This window comes from Nestor notabilis, unplaced genomic scaffold, assembly GCF_000696875.1.
Source record: "Nestor notabilis isolate BGI_N333 unplaced genomic scaffold, ASM69687v1 scaffold297, whole genome shotgun sequence".
NCBI lineage: Eukaryota > Metazoa > Chordata > Aves > Psittaciformes > Psittacidae > Nestor > Nestor notabilis.
In genome coordinates, this window is record NW_009937549.1 from 92,643 (window position 1) to 117,363 (window position 24,721).

At 38.2% G+C, this 24,721-nt stretch overlaps 1 protein-coding gene across 1 annotated transcript in view; it reads left to right on the forward strand.

Moving 5' to 3' along the window:
* The window catches only part of USP34 (ubiquitin specific peptidase 34), a gene marked incomplete at its 5' end in the record, with an annotated part of 113,733 nt that overhangs the window by 74,450 nt on the left and 14,562 nt on the right, over window positions 1–24,721 (forward strand). Inside the window, 25 exons of the mRNA XM_010018858.1 lie at window positions 589–654; window positions 2,946–3,092; window positions 3,181–3,237; window positions 3,333–3,410; window positions 4,115–4,209; window positions 5,285–5,457; window positions 5,994–6,147; window positions 7,662–7,740; window positions 9,270–9,323; window positions 9,419–9,514; window positions 11,224–11,288; window positions 11,384–11,459; window positions 11,569–11,616; window positions 12,221–12,286; window positions 13,772–13,852; window positions 15,069–15,154; window positions 16,211–16,379; window positions 16,464–16,538; window positions 17,084–17,235; window positions 17,651–17,699; window positions 17,804–17,908; window positions 18,033–18,077; window positions 19,442–19,546; window positions 22,456–22,603; window positions 23,571–24,205. Of these exons, the coding sequence (XP_010017160.1) occupies window positions 589–654; window positions 2,946–3,092; window positions 3,181–3,237; window positions 3,333–3,410; window positions 4,115–4,209; window positions 5,285–5,457; window positions 5,994–6,147; window positions 7,662–7,740; window positions 9,270–9,323; window positions 9,419–9,514; window positions 11,224–11,288; window positions 11,384–11,459; window positions 11,569–11,616; window positions 12,221–12,286; window positions 13,772–13,852; window positions 15,069–15,154; window positions 16,211–16,379; window positions 16,464–16,538; window positions 17,084–17,235; window positions 17,651–17,699; window positions 17,804–17,908; window positions 18,033–18,077; window positions 19,442–19,546; window positions 22,456–22,603; window positions 23,571–24,205 (2,904 nt within the window). The remainder of the gene's footprint in view (window positions 1–588; window positions 655–2,945; window positions 3,093–3,180; window positions 3,238–3,332; window positions 3,411–4,114; window positions 4,210–5,284; window positions 5,458–5,993; window positions 6,148–7,661; window positions 7,741–9,269; window positions 9,324–9,418; window positions 9,515–11,223; window positions 11,289–11,383; window positions 11,460–11,568; window positions 11,617–12,220; window positions 12,287–13,771; window positions 13,853–15,068; window positions 15,155–16,210; window positions 16,380–16,463; window positions 16,539–17,083; window positions 17,236–17,650; window positions 17,700–17,803; window positions 17,909–18,032; window positions 18,078–19,441; window positions 19,547–22,455; window positions 22,604–23,570; window positions 24,206–24,721) is intronic.

Below are 24,721 nucleotides of genomic sequence, written 5' to 3' on the forward strand. Positions count from 1 at the left end.
TACCAGAAGTACAGGAAGTCCTGTAAATGATCATACATTTATGAAATATAATATTACTTATTGTAAAATAGGAAGCAGGGCACATAAAATGTGTGAAGCACCCTCATTGCCGTGACCTCATCACTTTTTGTTATCATTCTGTTAGTGGTAGTATTCACTTCATTTAGAGTCAGCCATTTATAAAGAAACTAAAAAATTCAGTAAAGCTGCTGCTGTGTATGTGAAATGCATTATACAGTGGGTTGATCAGAACTCCCACATAAATGAATTGATAAAAATTACTCCAAAATTACTGCAGTCTTTGTAATACCTTCACAAAAGCTCCCAGCTGCAGGAAGTTTTTGGAAAATAGAGTTATTATTTGACTTAGGTTTAATGTTGACATGCCATAAAATTGAGTAGGTGGTGCTTCATATACAAGTGTAAAACAGTGCACTCTGTGTTCGTGTACACAAGCATTTTCCTTAATTATCCATAATAAAGTGGTTGGGGTTTTATTTAAAAAGATGGTTATTTCATCTGTTTAAGGGCTGTTTGGGTAAAGTTATAAGCCAAAAGATAAAATCTTCTTTTATGAATTCCTTTTAGTATTCAGAAGATATGAAACATAAGACCACTCTACTAGAACTCCAGAAAATGTTTACATACTTAATGGTAGGTGCAAATAGAGGATATTTTATAAAGTACCCTATTTGGGGGGGGGGGGGAAGGTGGTAGGAGGGGAGAGGGCAAGAAAAATACAGTTACTATTCTGTATGTTGGCATCTTAAGTCCGTTCTGTCCAAGTTCTGTAAATGAGTGTCTTAACTGAAATACTTTTTACCCACTTGAAAGTTGTTACTCAGCAAATCAGTTCAGCAAACGTAATAGTTTTCACGAAGAGACAATGTAATCCTAGTCTAAGATGGGCTATAGTATTGGGCCCAACTTGTAATGAGCAGGAACCAACTCTCAGACATTAGTGATTGTCTAATGTGTTCTTCAATATTTGCGAAGTGAATGTATGGGAATGTCAGGATCAGGTACCACAGTCCAAACAGCCTTCATTCATTTAAACCTTTCAGCCCCAGCACAGGGTGAGCACAGGATGTTACCATAGCTATGGGACTGCAGTTACAAGTGAGTTACAAGTCTCAAAATCAAGTCTGCTTCTTAGTTACATGTTGTGGCTGAGCTGTGCCCTGTGTGGACACCCTGTGCACTTATCTTGCTAAACCTGGGAGGGCCCAGGAGCTCCTTGGCCAGGCATCTCCTTGGATGCAGTTACAGGGCGGATTTAGACAACATACCAGTTTGAAACTGGGTAATTGACTGTGCCTTCCTAATGAAGGATTTGGTTGTTACGGGAGCCCTCCAGGTAAGAATTTGTGACAGTTCTACTATTACACTGCTGTGTCTAATCCAATCTCCAAACTGACTTTGCAAATAGTCAATGGAAACTGTTCCAGCAGAAACAACTGCATCAGTCTTCTGTAGGGATTTCAGATATTTTAGAGGTACTTTGTACATAATAAGGTGAGTAAATAGTAATGAATTACACAGATGCTGGGGAGGTCACAGAGGGCTCCCAACTGGATTATAAGAATTCAGCAAAATGGTGCTTCAAGGAGCCTCACCAGGTCTAACTGAAGATAACCACTGGAAGGACCCCAGCAGCATTGTTCCACCACCACCAAACACCAACTGGCTGTCCCGTTAGCATGTTTTGGTTCCATGTGTGAGCACCATGCCAAGATCCCAGTAAATTACTTGTTCTTTTTACTAAACACTCTGCCATGAGGGACTGTCCAACACCATTGACATTCATCTTGTTTCACATGGACCTTGATGTAAAGGGTTCTGAGCCCGATTCTTTGTTTAATCGTGAAACAACTTGTTTGCCCCAGTTTCCCTGGTGATAAAACAAACTATATTGTTTTATTCATTGCATTTTCCTTGCTCCAATATTTTAAAGGTTAATTTCTTGAAATAAAGCATTAAAAAGCAACTACAATATTTGAAATTCCAGAACCAAGCAAAATGGAGGCAGGTCCCAGGTGTTCACTGTGGTTAAAACAGTGAAACGTTCCTGAAATCATGAAAAACCTGAGGAGAGCTGAGTGGTTTTGTTCTTGGCACAGCTTTTGTGAAAGAAATTCACAACCACTTTGAAGACAAAATAGAGGAAAGGAATTTAGGCATGTAGTGCCTGCCATGAATCATAAAACAAATCCATGTACTTATATAAGCATAAAATAATATAGGAACATAAAATCTTATGACGATTTACCATTAATTAAAATGTTGGAGAAAGACTTGATTCCAAAAAAGGTAATTTTTACAGGAAGCACTGTCTTGCCAGTTATTTGTGTTGTTATTTACAAGAACAAAGTTCCTTCTGCTGCAAATAAGCTCTGCACTCCCAGTGTGAAAGGCAGCGGAATAGGGGATGTATTCTAAAGAACTGCTTTATATGGCAAATTCTTTCCTCTGACTAGACACATGCAGTTAAGAAGTAGGTGATAAGTTTATAGAGCAGTCTGAATGAGAATGAAGCACTTGTCAAGATTTAAGTCAGTAATGTCCAGAAATACATAAACACAGGCTGATGTCTTTCATGCTGTGTTTTGTATCTGAACAGCTATGAAGAAAATGGATGTGTGAAGTCTTCAGCCAAGTTCTTTTACTGAGTCATTTTATTAAGCATTTATTAAATATTACTTAATAATATTTTATTAATGAATATCATAATAATGATAATCTGTTAAAAATGGCTTTACATTTCATCAGAAGCGTTTAAAAACTCAAACAACTGTGTTGCCTAACACACATATGGAGATATTGTATGTAAAAGTATGTCTCTTTTTAAGTAGACATTTGTGTGATGTGGATGTTTGGTGTATCTGTGTAACTTAAAATATAAGGATTGCTGTTGATTAGCTTTGCTTGCTATTCTTTATCTCAAGGAAAGTGAGTGTAAGGCATACAATCCAAGGCCTTTCTGTAAAACCTACACCATGGATAAGCAGCCACTGAACACTGGAGAGCAGAAAGATATGACGGAATTCTTCACTGACCTAATAACAAAAATAGAAGAAATGTCTCCAGAGCTGGTGAGTTATTAAGAGGGAGCAAAAGGGAGCTTGAAAACTTACAGATTTGCTCAAATTTCCTTGACAGAATTTATTAATTCATTCACAGAAAAATACAGTGAAAAGTTTGTTTGGAGGTGTTATCACGAACAATGTTGTTTCTTTGGTAAGTATTCGTCCCTCATCTTTTAAAGACTTGGGGTTTTTCAACTTCTTAAAACAGTTATTTCACTGCTTTCCTCTTTCATTGCTGTGATTCAGGACTGTGAGCATGTAAGTCAGACTGCTGAGGAGTTCTATACAGTAAGATGCCAGGTGGCAGATATGAAGAATATTTATGTAAGTACCACCAGGCTGAGATGTGTAGCATAGATCACAATTATAACTGGGTGCAGTCGAGTATAAAAGACTGTAGCATACACTGTTGAACGTGTTGGTGCTTTCTGTATCTAATTTTGGTATATTTTCAGGTTTATATTACTAGGTGATTTGATTGAATTGTTTCATATTTTCGATGCAACATGCTATCAGCTGGTGCCATTTGAAGTTGAGTAAAGATTGTGTTACAGTCAGTAATCACCACTTGCTTCTGTGCTTTAAAATACCATGGCCATTTTTATATAAGAGAGTTGTAAATACCGAAAGGTTTTCTATATACATGTACTTACTAAGTTAATCTAAAACTTAAACCAGCATAATTTTAGGTGTTAAGTATTAATCCCCACACTTGGAATTTGAATTTTAAGCACTTGAATTCTTTGGGACAGCTTGGAATATTGAGTGCCATTTTTCTGAATTGGTTCCTGAATTTTGTGTTTGGGTTAGGAACTGGTTTTCCTGCCAAACTCTTCTCTTAATTCAGGTACATGTACTTCTTGCAGACTTTTTGGTGCCTTTGGCCACCTTTACTTTCATAACTTAATGGCAATGTTAAATTTACTGTCAGGTTGAAAGAGAGGGGTTTGTAAAGCAGGCCATGCAAACGCAAGATATAAATATCTAAGAAAAATGTAAGCTCCTTCTTTGTTTGTTTATTATATTAGGAATCTCTTGATGAAGTAACTATTAAAGATACCTTGGAAGGTGACAACATGTATACATGTTCACATTGTGGGAAGAAAGTGCGGGCAGAAAAAAGGTATGATTGAGAAGAAGTAAACATTCCTGATGTGTCTTTTTAGTAAATTATTGAACTTACCATTGGAATGAGAGTATTCATTGTGTGCTGCTGTGTATGCCTGTGAGGATGTGGTCCCTTTGCAAGTGAGCACATAACTAAGAAATCAAATTGGCAAAACAAAGAATTGTAAGGTAACTTGAAAAGGACCTTCAGATCATCCAGTACTAACCCCTGCCATGGGCAGGGACACCTTCCACTAGAGCAGGTTGCTCCAAGCCCCTGTGTCCAACCTGGCCTTGAACACTGCCAGGGATGGGGCAGCCACAGCTTCTCTGGGCACCCTGTGCCAGTGCCTCAGCACCCTCACAGGGAAGAGCTTTTCCTTATATCCAACCTAAATTTCTCCTGTTTAAGTTTGAACCCGTTACCCCTTGTCCCATCACTACAGTCCCTGATGAAGAGCCCCTCTCCAGCATCCTTGTAGACCCCTTCAGATACTTGAAGGCTGCTCTGAGGTCTCCACGCAGCCAAAATGTTTCCGTATTTTAAGAAGTCTGCTAATAAAGAGAAAGCTGAATAAAAAAATGTATATTGGCTTTATATTGCAACTGACAAGTTTCTGGTTTAGACATGAAAAACCCAGTCCTTGTTTTTGTAGCTGTTAAAGCAACATGGGTGAAAGAGAAACCTACTTTAAAATCAGTATTGGGACGTTTATGAGATTTAATACACAGTATGTTCTGCATTGAAACTCATCAGTTACAGGAGAGTAACTCCATCTAATGAGGGGATTTGCATTGTTAAATACGTTCATGACTCATTTTATGGTGTCAGTTTACAAAACTGTCATTCATGCCATGAATAAGTTTGATGTTTCTTCCAAGACATGATGTTAGGCTAGATAGAATTGTTCAGGAGGCTGAATGTGACCTCCCTGCTGCCCTGCTCCAGGGCATTCTGATAGCTGAATTTTATATTCATGTGACTTAGCAACTCCAATTTTATGTTTGAAATAAATGTGTTTAAAATCTTTGTGAAAATACAGTTGAACCTGCTAAGCTTCTGCAAATCATGATTATTTCTAATCCTTCAGGGCATGTTTTAAGAAACTACCTCGGATCTTAAGCTTCAACACAATGAGATACACATTTAATATGGTAACCATGATGAAGGAGAAAGTCAATACACATTTTTCATTCCCCTTACGTTTGGATATGACACCCTACACTGAAGATTTCCTCATGGGAAAAAATGACAGAAAAGAAGGTATGCTTCGTAAGATGAATTCAGCAAGCTTTGCCTCTTTCAGCTGTACCACTTCCTGTATGTATAACATAAGCAAGCCATTTTAAACAAATAAAACCAAAGACAGTTTTAATCAACCTGTTTGTTTCACATTCTATTTAGTATGAGAAAACTGGCCAGTTATTTTTGAATTATTCTTACATTTGTTTCTAAAGTATGAGAGAAATTACAACTAGTTACCTACAGTTTGTTGCTGGCTTATTTTGATTTTGCAGAGGAACACTTGACTTCAGCAAATGGCTGACTAACTGCCATCGTAAATAAGATGTGCTAAGTTGGAGTAACTTAGTCCTCATCTCTTCAGTAGTGATATTCTGCTGTAACTGTTTCACAGGGCTTGGGGTCTGTGCTCCTTGTTCTGGGTATGGAGTTTTTGACTGTCATCATGGTGCTGTGCTGAAAAGAAGTGCAACTGTAGGAAATGCGTATGTAAGACATACTCATGTTGGAGTTCAGGTTTAGGAAATAGCATTAAAGATTGCATTAAATTATTTCAGGTTTCAAGGAAGATGGTGGATATCTGAAAGAAACTGAAAGTTATGAATACGATCTGATAGGTGTAACAGTTCACACAGGAACAGCAGACGGTGGGCATTACTACAGTTTTATCAGAGATATAGTCAATCCCCATGCTTACAAAAACAACAAATGGTGAGTTATGCCAAACAACATCTTATAATTTCTTATTTTAAAATAACTAATATTATTTGTCAGACACAGTTGTATAGGAGATGTGCTGTAGGTTCCTCTCAAAAGCACAAGAAGTTGGGATTTGATGGGTGTAAGTATGTTAATTCATTAACATACAGATTTGTGTGCTGTGGCTGTAACAGTTGTGGGGTGCCTTGGACACAGGAGTAGCAGGAGAATGCCTCACTGGTCTCACGTTACAGCCAATGCTTGTTTCTTGGCAGGGCTATCAATGACTGTAAATCTATTTCAGTCAAAAATGAACAGTAAGATTTAATAGATTGTCCTCCAGAAAATCTGGTTGTTGCCGTTGACGAGCATACAGCTACATTTATGGTTGTGGAACTCAGTCCTTTCAATTTTGTCCGTTTCAGTGAAACAACAGCTTGAATTTTTCTTCACTTTGCCTCACAGGATGCAGTGAGTTTAGAAATGCTGCTGCAGTAGCCAAGTTACCTAAATCTGTTCTTACTGTGCTTTTTATATATGGAATTGTTTTCACATTTGATTTTCAAGTTTATCTAGCTGGTGATCTCCTACTGCCAGCTCCTCCTAGGTGCAATTCAGTGACATACTGAAATGCTCGACAGCGTTTGTTTTCTATCCCTTCTTTTCAAAGATTAAAAAAAGAGACAGGATCTTACACATCAGTGATAGATGAATAAATAACTGTGACATCCCACTTCTGATTTGGAAAATTCTACATACATTGGGCATATCATGGTTGTGAAGAGGAAGAAAAAGTTGGGAGAAGTAACCTTGGAAAGGGATGAGATATGTGCGTGGAAAGGAGGGGAGGGTCTTGCTAGGTGACATAAAGCGGGGAACTCTGCCTGGCATTTCTGGGTGTCATATCTCAGATTCTCGATGAGATACGTGTGTGGAAAGGAGGAGGGTCTTGCTAGGTGACATAAAGCGGGGAACTCTGCCTGGCATTTCTGGGTGTCATATCTCAGATTCTCATCTTAGGCCCTGGCATAAGAGACAGTATTTCCTCTATTCCCATTCCCCAGAATAGCTAGCTGGAGCATTTTTTAACAGTTCCAACTTGTGACCCAGTCCCTGCTGCAGCAGGCAAAAGTGTGCCATCTTTTCTGCCTCCTTCCACTTTGAGTTCTACTGTTCTATGGAATGATTCTCTATTTAATTTTGATTTCCATGACGCTCAGATTGAAAAAGAAAAGGCAAATCTTCTTGACTGCATTAAAACCGTCTGTATGAAAGTCAGGCTGGAAAAAGGAAGGAAATAACGTGTCTCTTGATAAGAAAAAACAAGAACTGTTGAATGCTGACTTCTCGCTCTTGCTGAAAGGAAGTCCCTTTTGGGATCACTTAGTTTAGTTTGCTGTGATTCAAACAAGACAGTAGAAGTTAATAGGAATACTTAAACCTGAAGAATTGTTTTAAGTACTTGTTATGCTTTATTTGCCCTTGGAGGCAAACAGCAGTTGTTTCAAAAGCTTTCTGTTTTACAGGTATCTTTTCAATGATGCCGAAGTGAAACCTTTTGATTCTGCCCAGCTTGCTTCAGAATGTTTTGGTGGAGAAATGACAGTAAGTTCTGACTCTTATTTTTGTCATCTTCAGCCATTACAGTAACTGTTCTCAATACTTGCGTGAAGAATTCTATAGCACTCACCTTTGGTTTGCCATCTATTATGAATGTATATGAAACAGCTAGAAGTATTAGCTGGGTTTTATTGAACCTTTGACACCTTTGTTGTGCATTGTGCAGGTGATGCTTTATCCTATGTTCATGTAGTAGATGGCTGCTCTTCCACCATTGATCCCTTCAAGGTTCTCCCTCTCCTTTGGGGGCTGAAAGACTTGACAAAGAGGCTGCTTGCAACTGGTGATGCAGCTTTCTAGTTTTTCTACACTTGCTGTAGTAAAAGAGTGTAGAGCAACAAGTGTAGTTAGGGCAATAAAGGAGAAGAGTTTTAATTGCTCCTGTACCAACTATCATATTTAATTTGTGAATATGACTACAAGCATTTGTATGTGGTTTTGAAAGACAGGTATCAGAAGTACAGCGTAGGTATTGCTAATGAATAAAAATTAACTAGGGGAATCTCTCCAAAGTAGAGGTATTTCTTCACTGTATCTGATTTTATCACCATATTATGTATCTACTTACTGAAAAGTGAGTATATAACTAATTTAGGAATCCTTTGCTTGGATGGCTGCTTTGCTCAGACCATTGACTGAAGGAGTAATTACTTCAAGCTTATGCCTCTTCTGGAAAAACAAGGCTTTTTGATCTTTGTCTATGCCTTGTGTCAGTAATTTCCAGATTCTGGTCTGTGAATCTCTTGTGGTTAGATCCTTTTTCATTGGTGACAGACCTGAACTAAAAACTTGTCAGATCTGTGAACAGCTTATGCTGTGGTTCAGTGGGAAAGTTTGAGCTCTGATGTTCATGAGTGGTTTTCAAGCTAACAGATCTAAAGGATTTACAAGCTTAAATAGTTTTGCTTTAATATAAGGAGATAAAGTTTCTTAAGTTGATGTTTGCTTGCTTTCATCAGGGCAAGGTTTTTTATTACACACTCAGATTTGTCTTTTGGGTCAGCCTACTGCCCTATGACATCAGTCTGAATATTTTTGTACAGTATTAATACAGATAACTGTTGAGTGACACTTAAATGTTCTCAGGTTATGCTTGAGTTGATCATGCTTTATGGTTATATATCACTGCATAAAACACATCATGAATAATGCAGTATCTTACTAGAACAGTCCTGTGCATAAGAAAACTCCTCTTGTCTGATAAAGACAATAAAACAATAAAATATTTTATCTGTCAAATGGATAAAATACCTCCAGGTGCCTGAAAGGAAGAGGTGTCAATGAGATGGGTGAGACAGGAAATTGCAGGTGATACAGATCACAATATTGCATAGCAACTTTGAAAAATCAGAATAGGGGAAGAAAAGAATGAAAACAACTTTAAACAAGAAATAAATTGTCAGCAGCCTCTCTCCACATGACCTGACGTAGTTCACTTGCATATTTATCACAAACTGTCAATAACCAGACCATTAACAAACTTGTAATGAATGGTTTTACTTTCTTCTTGACAGACAAAAACTTACGATTCTGTTACTGATAAATTTATGGACTTCTCCTTTGAAAAGGTATTTCTCTTCCAAACAGTTGTTACATGATTATATTTCTAGTTTCATGATTTATCTCTCAAAGCAAAAATGATACAGATGTTTTTTTCTTAAAGACACACAGTGCTTACATGCTGTTTTATAAGCGGATGGAACCAGAGGAGGAAAATGGCAAAGACTACAAATTTGATGTTTCATCAGAATTGCTGGAGGTACAAGTTGATTTGTTTTAACATCAATTTTAAAATATCATAGGAAATCCTACACAAAACAGGAATCTTCATAACCATTGGGAAGTGAATACAGTTTATATGATGAAGGTGACAATCCTTCACTGAGCTGCCTGCCTTAGGACAATGTTGTTTGATAGGAAGTAAATTCAGATTTCCACTGAATATAAATTTTAACATTTTCTCATTCTGTCCTGCATTTTTTTTAATTCAGATACTGGAATCATTCTGCTTCATATTTGTAAACAGTGGTAGAGCAGTTGGTTGGTTTTTGTAAGCATTTACCAACATTTTGTGAATGGTTGCAATACTACAGGAAGTGTTCTCGTTAACCACCATCCTCTTCATCCTTCAGTTCCTCAGCAGCTTCTTGCTTTGAGGTGGGACAAGATAAGAGAGTAGTTCCAACTCTTTGTTTCCACTTTTGCTGAGTGGGTTGTGAAATGCAAAGTGAAAGCATCAGTCAGAAAAGGATCCCTTCCTCCCCATAGCTGTAGAGTAGCCCATGTGTTAGGAAAAGGAGTAGGGGCAACAGTAACAGCTACACCTCCCTGTTCTCCTCAGTGATGGGGCTGTTTTTAGGGCACCTGGCTGTTTATATAAAGGTGCTATTTGAGCTGTGTGTGGTCTGAGGTATTGGAAAAGGTAGAGCACAGGAGCAGAGTGTTTCACTAGGGATCCCTCTGTGCTAGATACATCCCCAATATGGGATTTGTAAGACATTCTTCTCCCTTCTTATCTCCTGAAAAGCCAGTTTCCCTGCTCCCTCTGAAGTATTGCTTTATCACCTGTGACATGTTAGGTTCTTAACTAAGAGACTCATCCCTAGCCAGCAAAGCAGATTGTGATTTTCATCCTTCTCAGTCTTATCAAAGTTAAACTATTTTTATGTGAAAAACACTACAGATGTGGTCAAAACCATAATTTTGGACAGAGGAACAGAGAGATGTGGCATAAAAACCTTTTCTGGTTAATGATGGAGAGTCAAATATTCCTCTTTAAGAATTTATCAAATGTTCACAGAACTCCTCAGGCTTTGGGTTAGAACTTCAGCCATATCTAGCTGGGCTGGTGGAAGGTCTGACTGATTGCAGTTAGTGAAACTGTGTTTAGAGAGGTTTGGGGGGTTTAAGTTATTACACTATCACAGACATCACAATAAGGTCTTAAACTGTGGTTCTTTTTCAATGTGTTGGACCAGATCTCAAAAATTTCAGCCTAAAAATGTGAGTAATTAAGTTGTAAAAATGAGATCACAGAAAGAAGAGATTTACTGTGAGGGTGCTGAGGCACTGGAACAGGCTGCCCAAAGGAGTGGTGAATGCTCCATCCCTGGCAGTGTTCAAGGCCAGGTTGGACAGAGCCTTGAGCAGCATGGTCTAGGGTTAGGTGTTCCTCCCCATGGCAGTTGGATTGGAACTAGATGATCTTAAAGTCCTTTCCAACCCAAACTATTCTATGATTCTGAGCTCTGTTTCACAGTCATAGAACAGGCAAAACTAATATTCAGTATAGTATGAATAGCACAACTGGGAGCTAATCCTTTAAAATAAAGAAAATATTTCCAGAAATAGTTTTTCATAAGAAAAAAAGCTGCTTTTTTAGGCATGGCAAGCATTTATTCTTAAAATCATGCTTATGTAGTGAAATAAACTGCTTTCTTGTATCTGATGTTAGCATTTTTTCTTCAGTGGATATGGCATGATAACATGCAGTTCCTTCAAGACAAGAACATTTTTGAACATACATATTTTGGGTAAGTTACAATTTAAAATGTAATATTAATGCTTCTTTTCTTCTTGCAGATTTTCATTATTTATTTTCATTAACAAATAAAATTACTGACTCTAGGTTCATGTGGCAGTTGTGTAGTAGCATCCCAAGCACACTACCAGATCCAAAAGCAGTTTCCCTGATGACAGCAAAAGTAAGTACTTCAAAAACATACCATGCTTATTCTGTATTTGACCTTGTTCACACTTAAATTCAGGCATTTCTATAATTAATGGTGCAATATTATTGTTTTTTCTTTTCAGTTAAGCACTTCCTTTGTGCTAGAGACATTTATTCATTCAAAGGAAAAGGTATTCCATTTACTTGTGAATTCTCTTTAAGTAGCTGCATGAATATAGTGGGAAGGATGTCTGTACTTTTTCATTTTCAAAGCCTGATTTTGAGGTGTATTAAGTACCACAGATGATACAAAGCTAATGTAGAAATCATGTTATTTAGCACATTTAAAATAAGCACTGCACCATGGTAAAAGTGCAGGTTCTGGTTTTATAGATTTATAATCAAATACATATTTATATATATATTAAAATATGTATAAATACTCGCATGAACAACAGGAGAGTTTTATCTGAACCACCTTTATTCTCAGTCAGATGTTACTACTTTCTTGTCTGTGGTGACAATGCTACTAATTCTAGATGGTCTGGGATTAGTAAGAATTACATTTGGGTAAAATTACATGAGTACCTACTACACATTGCGTGCAGCTTGCATTGATTTCAAATGTATGTCCTGTGATTTTTGTGGAGGTACAACTTACTCTACCAGTTCATAAAGCATTTATTATTTGTATGCTTAAGATTTGTTGTTCTAACTGACTGTTTAGAAACGTTTAAGGATTAAGGAGCAATTTATTATTCTAAGTTATAGTTTTTTCTGTATTTCTTTTTGCAGCCTACAATGCTTCAGTGGATTGAACTGTTAACAAAACAGTTTAATAACAGTCAGGCAGCTTGTGAAGTAAGTGACTTAGGAACTCAGCAAAGTACAAACCAACTTTCTATATATTGTTTAACTTTCCTGGAGGTTCGTATCCCTGGACTATTTTGGAACTACTGTATTTGGCATATTTGTGCACTGTGAGATGAAATTCGTCCTCTCTGATTACTGCAGATTCTGGGGAATGACTTGACTTTTATTTTCAGAAACCTGTGGTGAGATCAGAGCCCCAAATTATTTTGACACTGGTTAAAAAGAGACACAGTGTCACCACCTCTTTATTTGATTGATTAGTACGTACTGATTTGTGTAATTAAGAGGTGTTTAAATGAAATCACACAAGAGTAATGGAAAGACAGACGAGTATTTAAGGAGTAGCAGGGCCTAGAATTAGATCTGAGGGGAGAAGGCAGTGGGATAAAAGGCTGTGGTTCAATGAAGAAGCTTAGAAAGGGAGCCAGAGCCGCTGAAGTCAGATTTGGCTGAAAACAGATCAATACAGCACCTTGCTAGTGAAGCTGTGGACCTTGAACCCAATTTGTAGAAAGACTTAAAACTCCTGGAAGGAGGAGAAAACGAATGGAGAAATGTTTTTATATGAAGTTTGTCAAATTCTGCCTGAGGGGAGTCGGGGACAAAGTGGAGAGGGACTGAGAAACCCCAAAGAATTCACTGTGGTGTTAGCAAAAACAATATTGGGATGCTGAAGGAAAGTTTGTGATAGACTTTCTGTGATAGCTTAAATGCACAAGGATCCCAATACATACTTTATCCTGCACCGGAACTTATTCAGTAGAAAACAAATAAATTAGTTATTCTTTTATAAATTGAATCTATATTGTTTAATTATTATGGAACATTCAGTATGTGGGTGACAGTTTTGTTTGTGTGGTATGGTCTCAAAATGCTTAGAACAAGTGAAGACATTTAATATAGTAAAGAATACTTTGGTACAATTACAATAAAAAGAAGAACAACTTGGATTCTTGGTTTTAAACTGTCTTTCCTTGTGACTAAGACAAAATCCTGGGAAACTCAGCTGAGTTATTTGCTGAGCCTTAACTCTGAATCATTCTCTGTTAGTTTGATACCTTTACTGTCTCTGGAGGCAGTAAGGCCTTTCCCCATGTTAAAATGCATAATGGATTAATTCAGGAACTTCATTCTTTTTTAAGCCTATCCCTACTCTACAAGATTCATTGTAAGCATTGTTTCATATTCTGTTGGCATCACTTTTCAGGATGAGCATGTTCTTCCAGATAATTGAACAATGACATGCAGAACACAGAAGAAACTGGATATAACATTATGTTAATGTTTACTGCTATTGATCTTTATTCCTTTCTTCTCATGCACAGAAGACATTTACATTTCCCTTGGATTAAAACTGGCTTATTCCTTAATAATAGTTACATCAATTTCTCTTCAGACTTTAATATCATGCAAAAAGAAGATTGGACTAGAACAAGTTTGGAACAAAACTAACAAAGTATGTATCTTCTGCAGTGGTTTTTGGATCGTATGGCTGATGATGATTGGTGGCCAATGCAGATTCTAATAAAGTGTCCCAATCAGATTGTGAGACAGGTAAGAAAGAATGTTCCTTTGTAAGTCAGGTGACTGCTTGACCAATGAACAGAAACAGACAATTATTATGACACATAAAATGATTCTGAAAGTTTCTGTTAATTCCTGTAATTGGCTTATTCTTTTCCATTCTTCCATATACGTAGAGAATATATTTGGCCATGGGAGCATTATTGTCATTTGAAACAAAATTGGTATTAATATAGTGCCGTAGTCACACAGTGACACAATAGATGCAAATTAAGGTTTCTGCAACTGCCTCATGATGTCTTTAATTTGAACACATTATATAAAAGGATCTTTTTTTCTGACTTAGTTCAACAATAGTGTGTCAAGATACACATTCATCAAATCAAAAAGCATAGATCGTGTACATACACTGCTTCTCAAAGCTTCAGTTCTAAACCTCTGCATTTGCTTTTTGTGGGTAGATTTAATTTTATAGTAGTGTGGCACAAAGTTTTGTTAATACCCTTTTCTGGAAATAATTCAAATTGGAGAATAAACCCAAACCTATATAAATAGCATTTGATATTCACAAATACAAGTACTATTAATAGTTTCACTAATACTTTCTTTGCAAGTTGTTTAGGTAAAAAAAACTAACTAGCAGTTACTTTCTCACCTGAGTATACCTCACTTGGGTTTCTGATTATTAAAGTAATACTTTGATACAGAACCCTACGGAGTTCCTGTATGCAACATGTCATTAAAGGAATATATTCCATGGGAAAACTCTATGTCAGATCTCAAGCAAAGCTCTAATCCTGATGAATGCTTTACAGATTCTAAATTACTGGAAGGAATTTCCTTAACATTTATACATAAAGTCTTATAGCCAGAGGCAAAATGAAAACTAACTTGCCAAAAATATCTAAACATTCCAGAAAATAGAGATTGAAGAAACAATAATGTTTAGGAGCAGCAGTCTTAAGTCATGTTTCAGTAGCGTACAGAACACACCGATATTAAAAGCACTTTTTAGGACTCCTCTGTCAGATGTGTTTATAAACACCAGGTTTGACTATTCTGTTAAAATACGACTTGTCAGTACAGTAAGAAATGGAATGTGGGTGTCCCAATCCCAGCTTTACCTTCGAATTGCACAGAGCTGGAAGTGCTGCTCAGCAGCGGAATATTCTTTGCTTAGAAAATCAGCATTGACATGTATGTAAAAGAGTGAACATGTGGAGTTCATTTACTTGTCCCTTTGCAGATGTTCCAGCGTTTGTGTATTCATGTGATACAGAGACTGAGGCCAGTGCATGCACATCTCTATCTCCAGCCAGGAATGGAAGACTGGTAAAATCAAAACACCTCAGCACTTCTACTTATTACACACATTATCACCACTGCTTTTTTTTAATGAATTATTCAAAGTGGGCTCATAAAAATAGTCCTGGTTTAGTTTTCTTTATTATTGTACCCAAAGTGCTCTGGTTTATTTAAAATACTACTATGGTTGCAAAAGCCAGTGTGTAAAGAGACATTGTTTGAAACATTTGTTCCCTTAGCTGACGTTTTCAGTATGGTCTTTTCACTGCTAGTAACATGCTGCAAGTGTAAATCTCACTGATTACACATGAGAATCCAATTGTAGATTGGATCCAGAGGCATATAGGTGCAAATTTTAATTCCTAAGTCTGGTAGAAGAGGTTGGAGATGAGAGGCTTGTCCTGTATCTTGTAACTAAATCACGGGTTTTGTCAAAAAGTAGGAAAAACCTATTGGATCCTATTTTGTTCTGCTGGTTATCCAGAAAGCTGTCGCTTTGTCTCCAATTATGAAATCCTTTTCCTTTTTGATACATCATGAGAAGAAGAAAGTGGTTTTTCTTTCATCTCTTGGGTTAAGCTTGTGAATCCTGCTCCTGGCAGAGTTTGTAGTAACTACACTGCCAGGACAAAATTCGGGATGTGAAGATACAGTTTTCATAGCAAAAAATAATATTTAATTTTCTCTGGAAACCTTACTTTAAAAGCCTCTGTCACTTGTTTTGCTCAGTGATAAGATCTGACTTCCAATAGATGGGTAAGATCCCCTTCGTCAAGGGGATGATTTTAAGTAGGAGATCCCCTAACATTGTTTTTCTAGGAATTCTTTTCCTGACTGGAATCTTGACTCAGAATACTGATTTTATTACTCTTTCAACAATTTGGGTGGCGGATGCTGCCTTATATTAAGCCATGATGTTATGTAGGGTATACTTGGCATAAGAGAAAGTGTGAGAGCTGCGTGTGATAACAGGACAGAGTAGAAAACTGCAAGTTTTTCTGAATATTTTATTGTGTTCTTGGTTCTAGATGATTTTATGCTCCATGTATTGTGTGAAATACCTAACTTGAGTTTTGTTTTCAGCTCGGATGACATGGATGGTCCTGTGGAGGACATCGGCAGTCGCTCTTGTGTGACACGCTTTGTGAAGACACTCTTGTCAATCATGGAGCATGGTGTGAAGCCTCACAGTAAACATCTCACAGAATACTTTGCCTTTCTTTATGAATTTGCCAAAATGGGAGAAGAGGAAGTGAGTATAGCCTGGTAGTTTGAGGAATGAGTTATGTATATGCACATATGTGTTTTTGAGTAATTCAATATCTGCTTGTTTCAGAGCCAGTTCTTGCTTTCACTGCAAGCCATATCCACGATGGTCCATTTCTACATGGGAACTAAAGGACCTGAAAATGTAAGTTTGAATATCTAGTGCAACAAGAACCAGTCTTTCCTATTTTATGTATGTTATCATTAGTGTTGTGTCTCTTGAACCATCTTCCAGCTGTTAAATTAAAATTGCTCCACTTATGCCATTTTTTCCAGTTTAAGGGAATATTCTTTTAAAAGCACTGAATTGGCTATTTTTATTTATTACAGCATAGCTATTAAGTAGAAGCAATTAAAGTTGCCCTTACCATGCTATTAATGGTAGTAACAATTGATGGCTTAATCCCGTTGTACTGCTTAAGCTTCTAAATGTCCTTGCCTTTTTTATTACATAGACCAGCATATATGAAGGTAGTGCCTTCAACCAACCCACCTCTTGTATTTGTAAATACAGTTTAGCTTGTGCAAACTGAGTATTTCAATGTGAAAACTAAGTGATGAGGTATTCACCTGGTTTGATTCATGCAAGTTGATTAAGTTGTTCTGGATAAGTGACAAAACCCACATACAGGCTCTTTGAAATTAAGTCTTAAAATGTCCACACTGAAGTTACCTTTTTTCTCCCTTCAGCCACAGGTTGAGGTACTTTCTGAGGAAGAAGGGGAAGAAGAGGAGGAAGAGGAAGATATACTTTCTCTAGCAGAAGAAAAATACAGGCCTGCTGCACTGGAAAAGATGATCGCCCTGATTGCTCTCCTAGTTGAACAGTCTCGCTCAGAAAGGCAAGAGCTTCTGAAAAACCAGAGTAAATTCTAATCTGAGTTAGGTCAGAAAGAAATGGATTTGTTGGTGCGGGTTTTTTTCTTGAGGACTTCTTTAACAGTATAAATGAGTTTTTTGTATGGGCCCCGTATATTTTTAACCCTTTAAAAGATAAATGTTTAGTTATCATTTACCAAATAACAGACTCAGGCTAAATCCTTGAACACATTTAGTTGCCCGCATTTGGATCTCTTTCTTTTATTTGGTCTAAGTACACAGTATTTGTCACTTTGTTCAGTTTTATGTCAATACTTTTATTTTCTTTTATGTATTATGATACTGAAGAATATAAACTAACACTCAGTCCTGCATTTCTCATTAATTTTACTTAACAATTGCTGAAGTAAAATGATTAAGGTTTTTTTTGTGTTTTAGGCATTTGACCCTGTCACAAAACGACATGGCAGCATTAACAGGAGGAAAGGTAATTCCTTTAAACATGACTGTATAAGCCTCATAGAAAAGCACAGATGCATGTGTACGTACATAACTGTAGACAGTATACTAGTATCTCATTGTCTGTTGCAGGGTTTTCCTTTTTTGTTTCAACATATCCGTGATGGTATCAACATCAGGCAAACTTGCAATCTCATTTTCAGCTTGTGTCGGTACAATAATCGACTCGCAGAACATGTAAGTATCAGAGACTGTAGCTGGTTGTTGAAAATCTTATCTAATACAGTGCAATGGGGTAATTTTTATTCTTTTAACTCAATAAGCACAAGTCTAAGTGAGTTTTGTTTGTTTTGTTTTTAAGATTGTGTCCATGCTTTTCACATCTATAGCAAAGTTGACTCCTGAGGTATGTAAACATACTACCTGTATATTAAATCATCCATGTTAATATCTTTCTGTTTTAAATTACTTAAATAATCCTTCCCTAACCCAAAAGTCTTGCATGGAAGATGATCCATGGAAGTTTTTGTGACATTAAATGAAGTCTAACTGCACTGTGTATTAAGTTTGCTAAATCTGGTACGCAGTTTAAGATGAAGGTTTTATTCCAAGACAAATAATGTATTTCTGCATTCTCCAGCTATATGAATTAAAAGAATTGGTAACAATAATCATGATTATCGTCTGGTTGTTCAAGTTTTGGGGCACTGCTTTGCAGTTCTGTGCATGCAAACATATTTCTCAGTCAGAATAAATTCCTGCCCTGGTAATAACAAAAATGCTGAGAGTTCCAGATGGATTCCACATGAAAAATATGGAGCGGAGAAGTTTATGCTCACACAAGGAAGTTCTTACATAGTGCTGTCAAAAAAGGAAAAATAATCAGGAAAAATTGAGGGCATGTCAAGCAGAGGAGTTATGATCATGGTTGGAAAAGAGGCACGTACGAAATCGCTCTCATGACAGCTTTGCTTTGTGTGATGGAATGGGCACTATCGGATGACAGTCTGCTTCCCTCCTCATGCTAACGTATGCTGTGTTTTTATGCTTTCTTTGCTTTGCACACACACGTGCACCAGAGACGTTTTTGGTGAGGTGCAAAACATGTAACAGCAGTAGTAAGCACTTTCTTGAAGCATTGTTAAAAGCTGGGTGAGTCTTAGCAAACTTAAACAAGAAAATTCATGGTAAAGCCAACATGTTGGTGTAGAACCATTAGTCATTTCAGTGGGAAACAGTGTAAACCCTCAGAATGATGTGCTGCTTTAGGATAAACTATTCAGAATCCATGCTACATGCTGTGCAAATACCTAAGAATAGTATTGCCTCTAAGTATGGAAAATCTTCTATATATAAAAAACCAGGATAAATTGGTGAATTCTATATATAAAAACCAGGATAAATTGGTGAATTCTTCAGCACTGTACAGCTTGATCCCCCTTCTTTGTTTAGGATAATGTGACTTAAAACGTGAACTGTTACTTCCTCGCACCTATGTACTTCTACTAGGCTGATCCTAGCTAGTATGATCATGTTGCCTGGCACTAGCTATAACCAGTGGCTTAATTCTATTGTAGCCACATGTGGATATCAACATATATGGATTATTTACAGATTAAATAATAAGGGGTTAAAACTAATATAAATGTTCGTGTCTGAAGTTTGTAGAAATCTATTTTTATACAAACAGTCGGGCTATTTTAAAAAGACTATACAAAAATTAGTGGGTGAAATAGATCAAATGGACGTTTTTCTTCTTATGCATTCCAGGCAGCCAATCCTTTCTTCAAATTGCTGACCATGCTCATGGAATTTGCCGGTGGACCTCCGGGAATGCCACCCTTTGCTTCTTACATTCTGCAGAGGATATGGGAGGTACAACATGTAAAAGAAAACAGAAGCCAAATTGTTTTTCTCTTGTTTCTTTTATGTCTATGGAAAAGTTTTACATTTCCTTGTCATCCTTTCTGCATCAGTTCCTGACTTTATTTTCTATTACTTTATGACCATTTCTCTTCCAAATAAAGAGCTACAGCTAATAGACATTTAGAAGTTCTGGTGTAACTTTTATTTTAACAGCATTTGGGTTAAATGGTATTTCAGTTTAGCTTTACATTTCAGTTTAATGAGAAATTATTTGATTCATAATAAGGGTCTAGAATGGTTCTTCTAGGCAAATTCCACTGACTTTTGTCAGTTGTCCTTTGGCAAGGACTGTAAAACATTTCAGGGGACGTTGTCCATTATGTACTGGCTCTTTGAGTGTTGGTTTGACATTTTTTGTTCTCTGTAAAATACTCATTAACATTTTTCACCCCTAAAATAGTGCTAAATTGAATGTAGTGGATAATTGCTATGGTGCAGGACCATTCTTGCTTCCATTTCTAAAGCCAGTAAGAGACTTTTTAACCAAGTTGGCAGAGAGAGGAATTCCTAGCTCTGAGCAATAGAATAGGAATTAAGCTTTCACTTCAAGTAGCTGCTCTTTAAGTTCCCAGTACAATTCCCAGTACAATTTACTGTCTTTATCCCTGCCTGAGCACAGTGTGTCCAGCCACAAGAGTGCTGATGACAAGCTGCTGAACATTCATTACCTTTATTACTCTTCAAAAAGTGGGCCTGGGGCTTGCAGCAGGTTATTACTGTGCAGAATTGAGCCCTCTGGTAAGACACAAACCTGTCTTACCCACTGAAGCACTTCAGGATAGAATATTCAAAAGTATTTTACTCCTGGTTAGGAGCAGTTACAGGATAGGAATCACTACGTAATCTGGGAAGGCACATACCAAAGTGTTTGCTAAGTGTCCGATTGGAATATGAATTAACTGTAACTGCTGTACCTCAGGTAAAGAGAGTTCTAACAGCAGATCTCAAAGTCAAGAATTACATCTAGCTACTTTCTGTATAGAGGGAAGTGGTGGATTATGAATGTCTCTTGTTTTCCAAGAGAGTTATTGTAATTAAACACCCTATGATGCTATACAAGCTGTGGTGTGAAGTGAATACGCATGCTTTATGCTTCTCTTAGCCACGAAGTTTAGGTGTATAATTGGTTAAGTAATCCTCTTTTATTTCCCTCTTTATTCTTATCACACAAACTGAACCTACAGAGGAAACGAGTCAGGGACAGGTTTCTGCTGGGAAGTCACACTTTCAGCAGTAGAAGTCATGGGTTCAGTCTCTGGTGTTGCCAGCATTTTTATCCTTCCCTTGTTGTCACAAGTCTAGAGATACCTATTGTGCAGACAGGGAGGAGAGGCTCAGTAGTTAATGCAGAGGCAGGTTTGGGATGTAGAACCTACTTTTGCAGCCTCTCCAGCTTCTGGAATTCATTAAAAAGTGATTGAGCTGTGAAGACAGTGACCAATGAGTCTCTTGAAGGTAGCCTCCAGCTATTACAAAGGAAACTTAACAGATCCATTTGTCATTTCTAAAAAAAGAGGAAGAGATTGTTCTTAATGTGCTTATTTTTAAACTGTCATTAATATTTTATAAGCAGAGGTTTGGTCATTTCAGCGGCTCATATTCTTCAGGTGGATTGGAGTAGTTGGGAACAGCTTCAGCAACCCAGTTACTGCCTGTGGCTCCTTAGGTAGATAGACAGAGTTCCTTTTTCCTTGTCTGAGCACCTGGGTCTCAAGGTAAAAAGAAAACAGTTTTTAAACACTAGCACATGATGAACTGATGATGAACACTGGGACATGATGAATAAATGGACTACATTTATTGGCCTGATGTCAGCAAATTTTCAACTACACAGAGCTAGAAAGCCAAGGAAGCTCCATTTGGCCTTGTTATCAAGCCTGTAAGGCTTTGATAACTGTGTAACAGAACTCTATTGTGCTTGTGACATGAGGCTTGTTACCTCTGCAAAGCATGAGATGAATTTATTTCTTGAAATTGTCTTTTCATAAGAACCATAATGGTTACCCTCAGCATGAAGCTCTATGCACATACTTGCATAGCATTTATGTTCTTCTGATAGAACACATATGAAAATACTGATTTGGTGTTAAGGTTTTGTCTCAGGTATTTAAAATACAAAAACCTTTATTTCTTTATAAAGACAAGATTGTTTAGTTTTCTAAGTGCTTTACATTTAAACTCTGGAGCATTCAAAACATAGAATCATAGAATGGTTTCTGTTGGAAGGGACCTGAAAGCTCATTCAGTTCCAGTCCCTGCCATGGGCAGGGACACCTTCCACTAGAGCAGGTTGCTCCAAGCCCCTGTGTCCAACCTGGCCTTGAACACTGCCAGGGATGGGGCAGCCACAGCTTCCCTGGGCACCCTGTGCCAGCACCTCAGCACCCTCACAGGGAAGAGCTTCTGCCAGTCTTCCCTCTGTCAGTTTAAAGCCATTCCCCCTTGTCCTGTCACTACAAGCCCCTGTAAAAAGCCCCTCTCCAAATTTCTGTAGGTATTACAAGACTTGTTACAAGGTCTCCCCTGAGCCTTCTCTTCTCTGAAGAGACAGAAAAGATGCACATGCAGAACGGATCTGGAGAGTAACTTTCTGGACTTAGACCAAACTTTCAAAAGCTCTGAACTTTGATTCAGGAAAGATTCAGAAGCACAAACCAGGGAAATTTTATAAGGCTTTTCTTTGCCTGCCAGAGCCACCTTGTTCTTGTCAGTGCTTTGGTAGCCCTAAGTGATTTTGGAAAACTATTTTGGAAGTCTTAGCAGTTATTTTCTTAGGGTTGTGGGGTTTTTTATAGATACACAATCAGTTCATAGGGTCAAGGCTGATGTATTCTTTTTGATTTTTCCACTCCTTTTAGGTCATTGAATACAACCCATCTCAGTGCCTGGATTGGCTGGCTGTGCAAACACCTCGAAACAAACTAGCTCACAGCTGGGTGCTGCAAAACATGGAAAATTGGGTGGAACGTTTTCTTCTGGCACACAACTACCCTAGAGTCAGAACTTGTAAGTTAATTGAACTTGAAGAAAATTACTCTTGTGTTGTTGCAAGTTACTGTGCATGGGGCATTCCTCTCACAAATGAAGTCCATGCCCTCGTGCTTGTCTTTTCTTCCTTTTCCACTTGTAGAATTGCTGTGTTTTAACTGTTAGTACAACTGTGGTGCCTCACCAAGCTACACTACCTGGTGTTGATAAAGACTAGAGTTTGATTTCATAACTTGAATGATACATTAGTAGGTTCTTTATCTGATGTGGTTAATCTACAAGATCCAAGAAAACCCAAAGAAGAAAAAGAGGCAAGAGGTTTTCCATAGTGTCCATCACAGAGTTGTGCTGTGGATAGTAGTAGTTCATGTTCGTCTTTCAGCCCTGGCAGAGTAAGTGTCAGTTGAGGCCTTCGTACTGTGGGTCAAGGAGAAGCAGCCTGTGTTTCTCCCCAGCTCCAGGGTGTCCTGGCTCTAGTTCTTTCTGCCAGGAGTCACACTGTCAGATTGCCAGGTCCCATTTTCAGCCTTTCCTGATTCCACAGTAACAGGCCACACGGAACTTTACAGGTTTTCTGTGATTGAGGGAAACTGTAGGTACAGCTTTGCAGCACACTAGTTATAAACATCTCTGAAGAGGTAATGAGGTCTTGATCAAGCAGTAGACAGCTTAGTCCTTGACAACTGGGCTTGCATGTCTATGATGGCTACATGGTGGTAGAACAGTTAGAACCAAGCAGCAGGCAGGAACATGGGGGGAGAGGCCCCAAAGCAAATCTCAGCACCACTTTCAACATGCTTTGTACTAGTCTTATCCACTCTGGTTATTTTTATTTCAGCTCTAGTGTGAATGTAGTCATACCAGATTCTCTAAAAAGCTTTGAGATCTGTGAATGGAACATACGATGTAATTTAAGTTGTGTTTAAATGGCTGTTAAGCATGTGTGTCACTTTCAAAGGTGTAACAAGTCTGTTTTCATTTGAAGCTGCAGCCTATCTCTTGGTGTCGCTTATTCCAAGCAATTCCTTCCGTCAGATGTTCCGATCGACCCGCTCTTTGCACATCCCTACCCGTGACCTGCCCCTCAGCCCAGATACTACAGTAGTTCTTCATCAAGTCTACAACGTGCTTCTTGGCCTTCTTTCAAGAGCTAAGTTGTATGTCGATGCTGCTGTTCATGGCACCACAAAACTTGTGCCCTACTTCAGTTTCATGACATACTGTTTGATCTCCAAAACTGAGAAACTCATGTTTTCTACTTACTTCATGGACTTATGGAACCTTTTCCAGCCTAAACTTTCTGAGCCTGCTATAGCCACCAACCACAACAAACAAGCTTTGCTGTCTTTTTGGTACAACGTGTGTGTCGACTGTCCAGAGAACGTCCGCCTTATTGTACAGAACCCCGTGGTGACAAAGAACATTGCCTTCAATTACATCCTTGCAGACCATGATGATCAGGATGTGGTGCTCTTCAACCGTGGGATGCTGCCTGCCTACTACGGCATCCTGCGCCTCTGCTGCGAGCAGTCCCCCGCATTCACGAGGCAGCTGGCTTCACACCAGAATATCCAGTGGGCCTTCAAGAACCTCACGCCACACGCCAGTCAGTACCCAGGAGTAAGTAGATGGATGCCAAAATGTGCACTTAATGTGGTCTCAAGAAAGGAGTGTGTTGCATTCTGACACACTAAGCTGGAGGAATTCCCAGTGAGTTTCTTCTTGGCTTTCAGTTTGTGGACTAAGATTGAGCTCGTGGCACTCAGATGGAGGATGACCTGGGGTTCACCTTGAGAACACTCATTTCTGTTAGAACACTCATGCTGTTTGCAAAACATTGGTACACAGGGAGTTGTGCCATCTCTGTAACGTTATGACACTTGTGGTATAGAGGAGATGCCACTTAAAATAGTCTATGTGTAATGGTGAAAAAAAGGTTAGCAAAGCTTTTAAGAGACAAAGTATGTGGGTTTGAGTGATTACTCAACAAATGCTGCTTTGGGGACCTCTGTGGGTGTGCAAGGACAGAAAGAATACAAAGTTCTCCTTTACTATGAAGCAGAGGAGGATGTGTGGAGCAGGGTGCCCAGGGAAGCTGTGGCTGCCCCATCCCTGGCAGTGTTCAAGGCCAGGTTG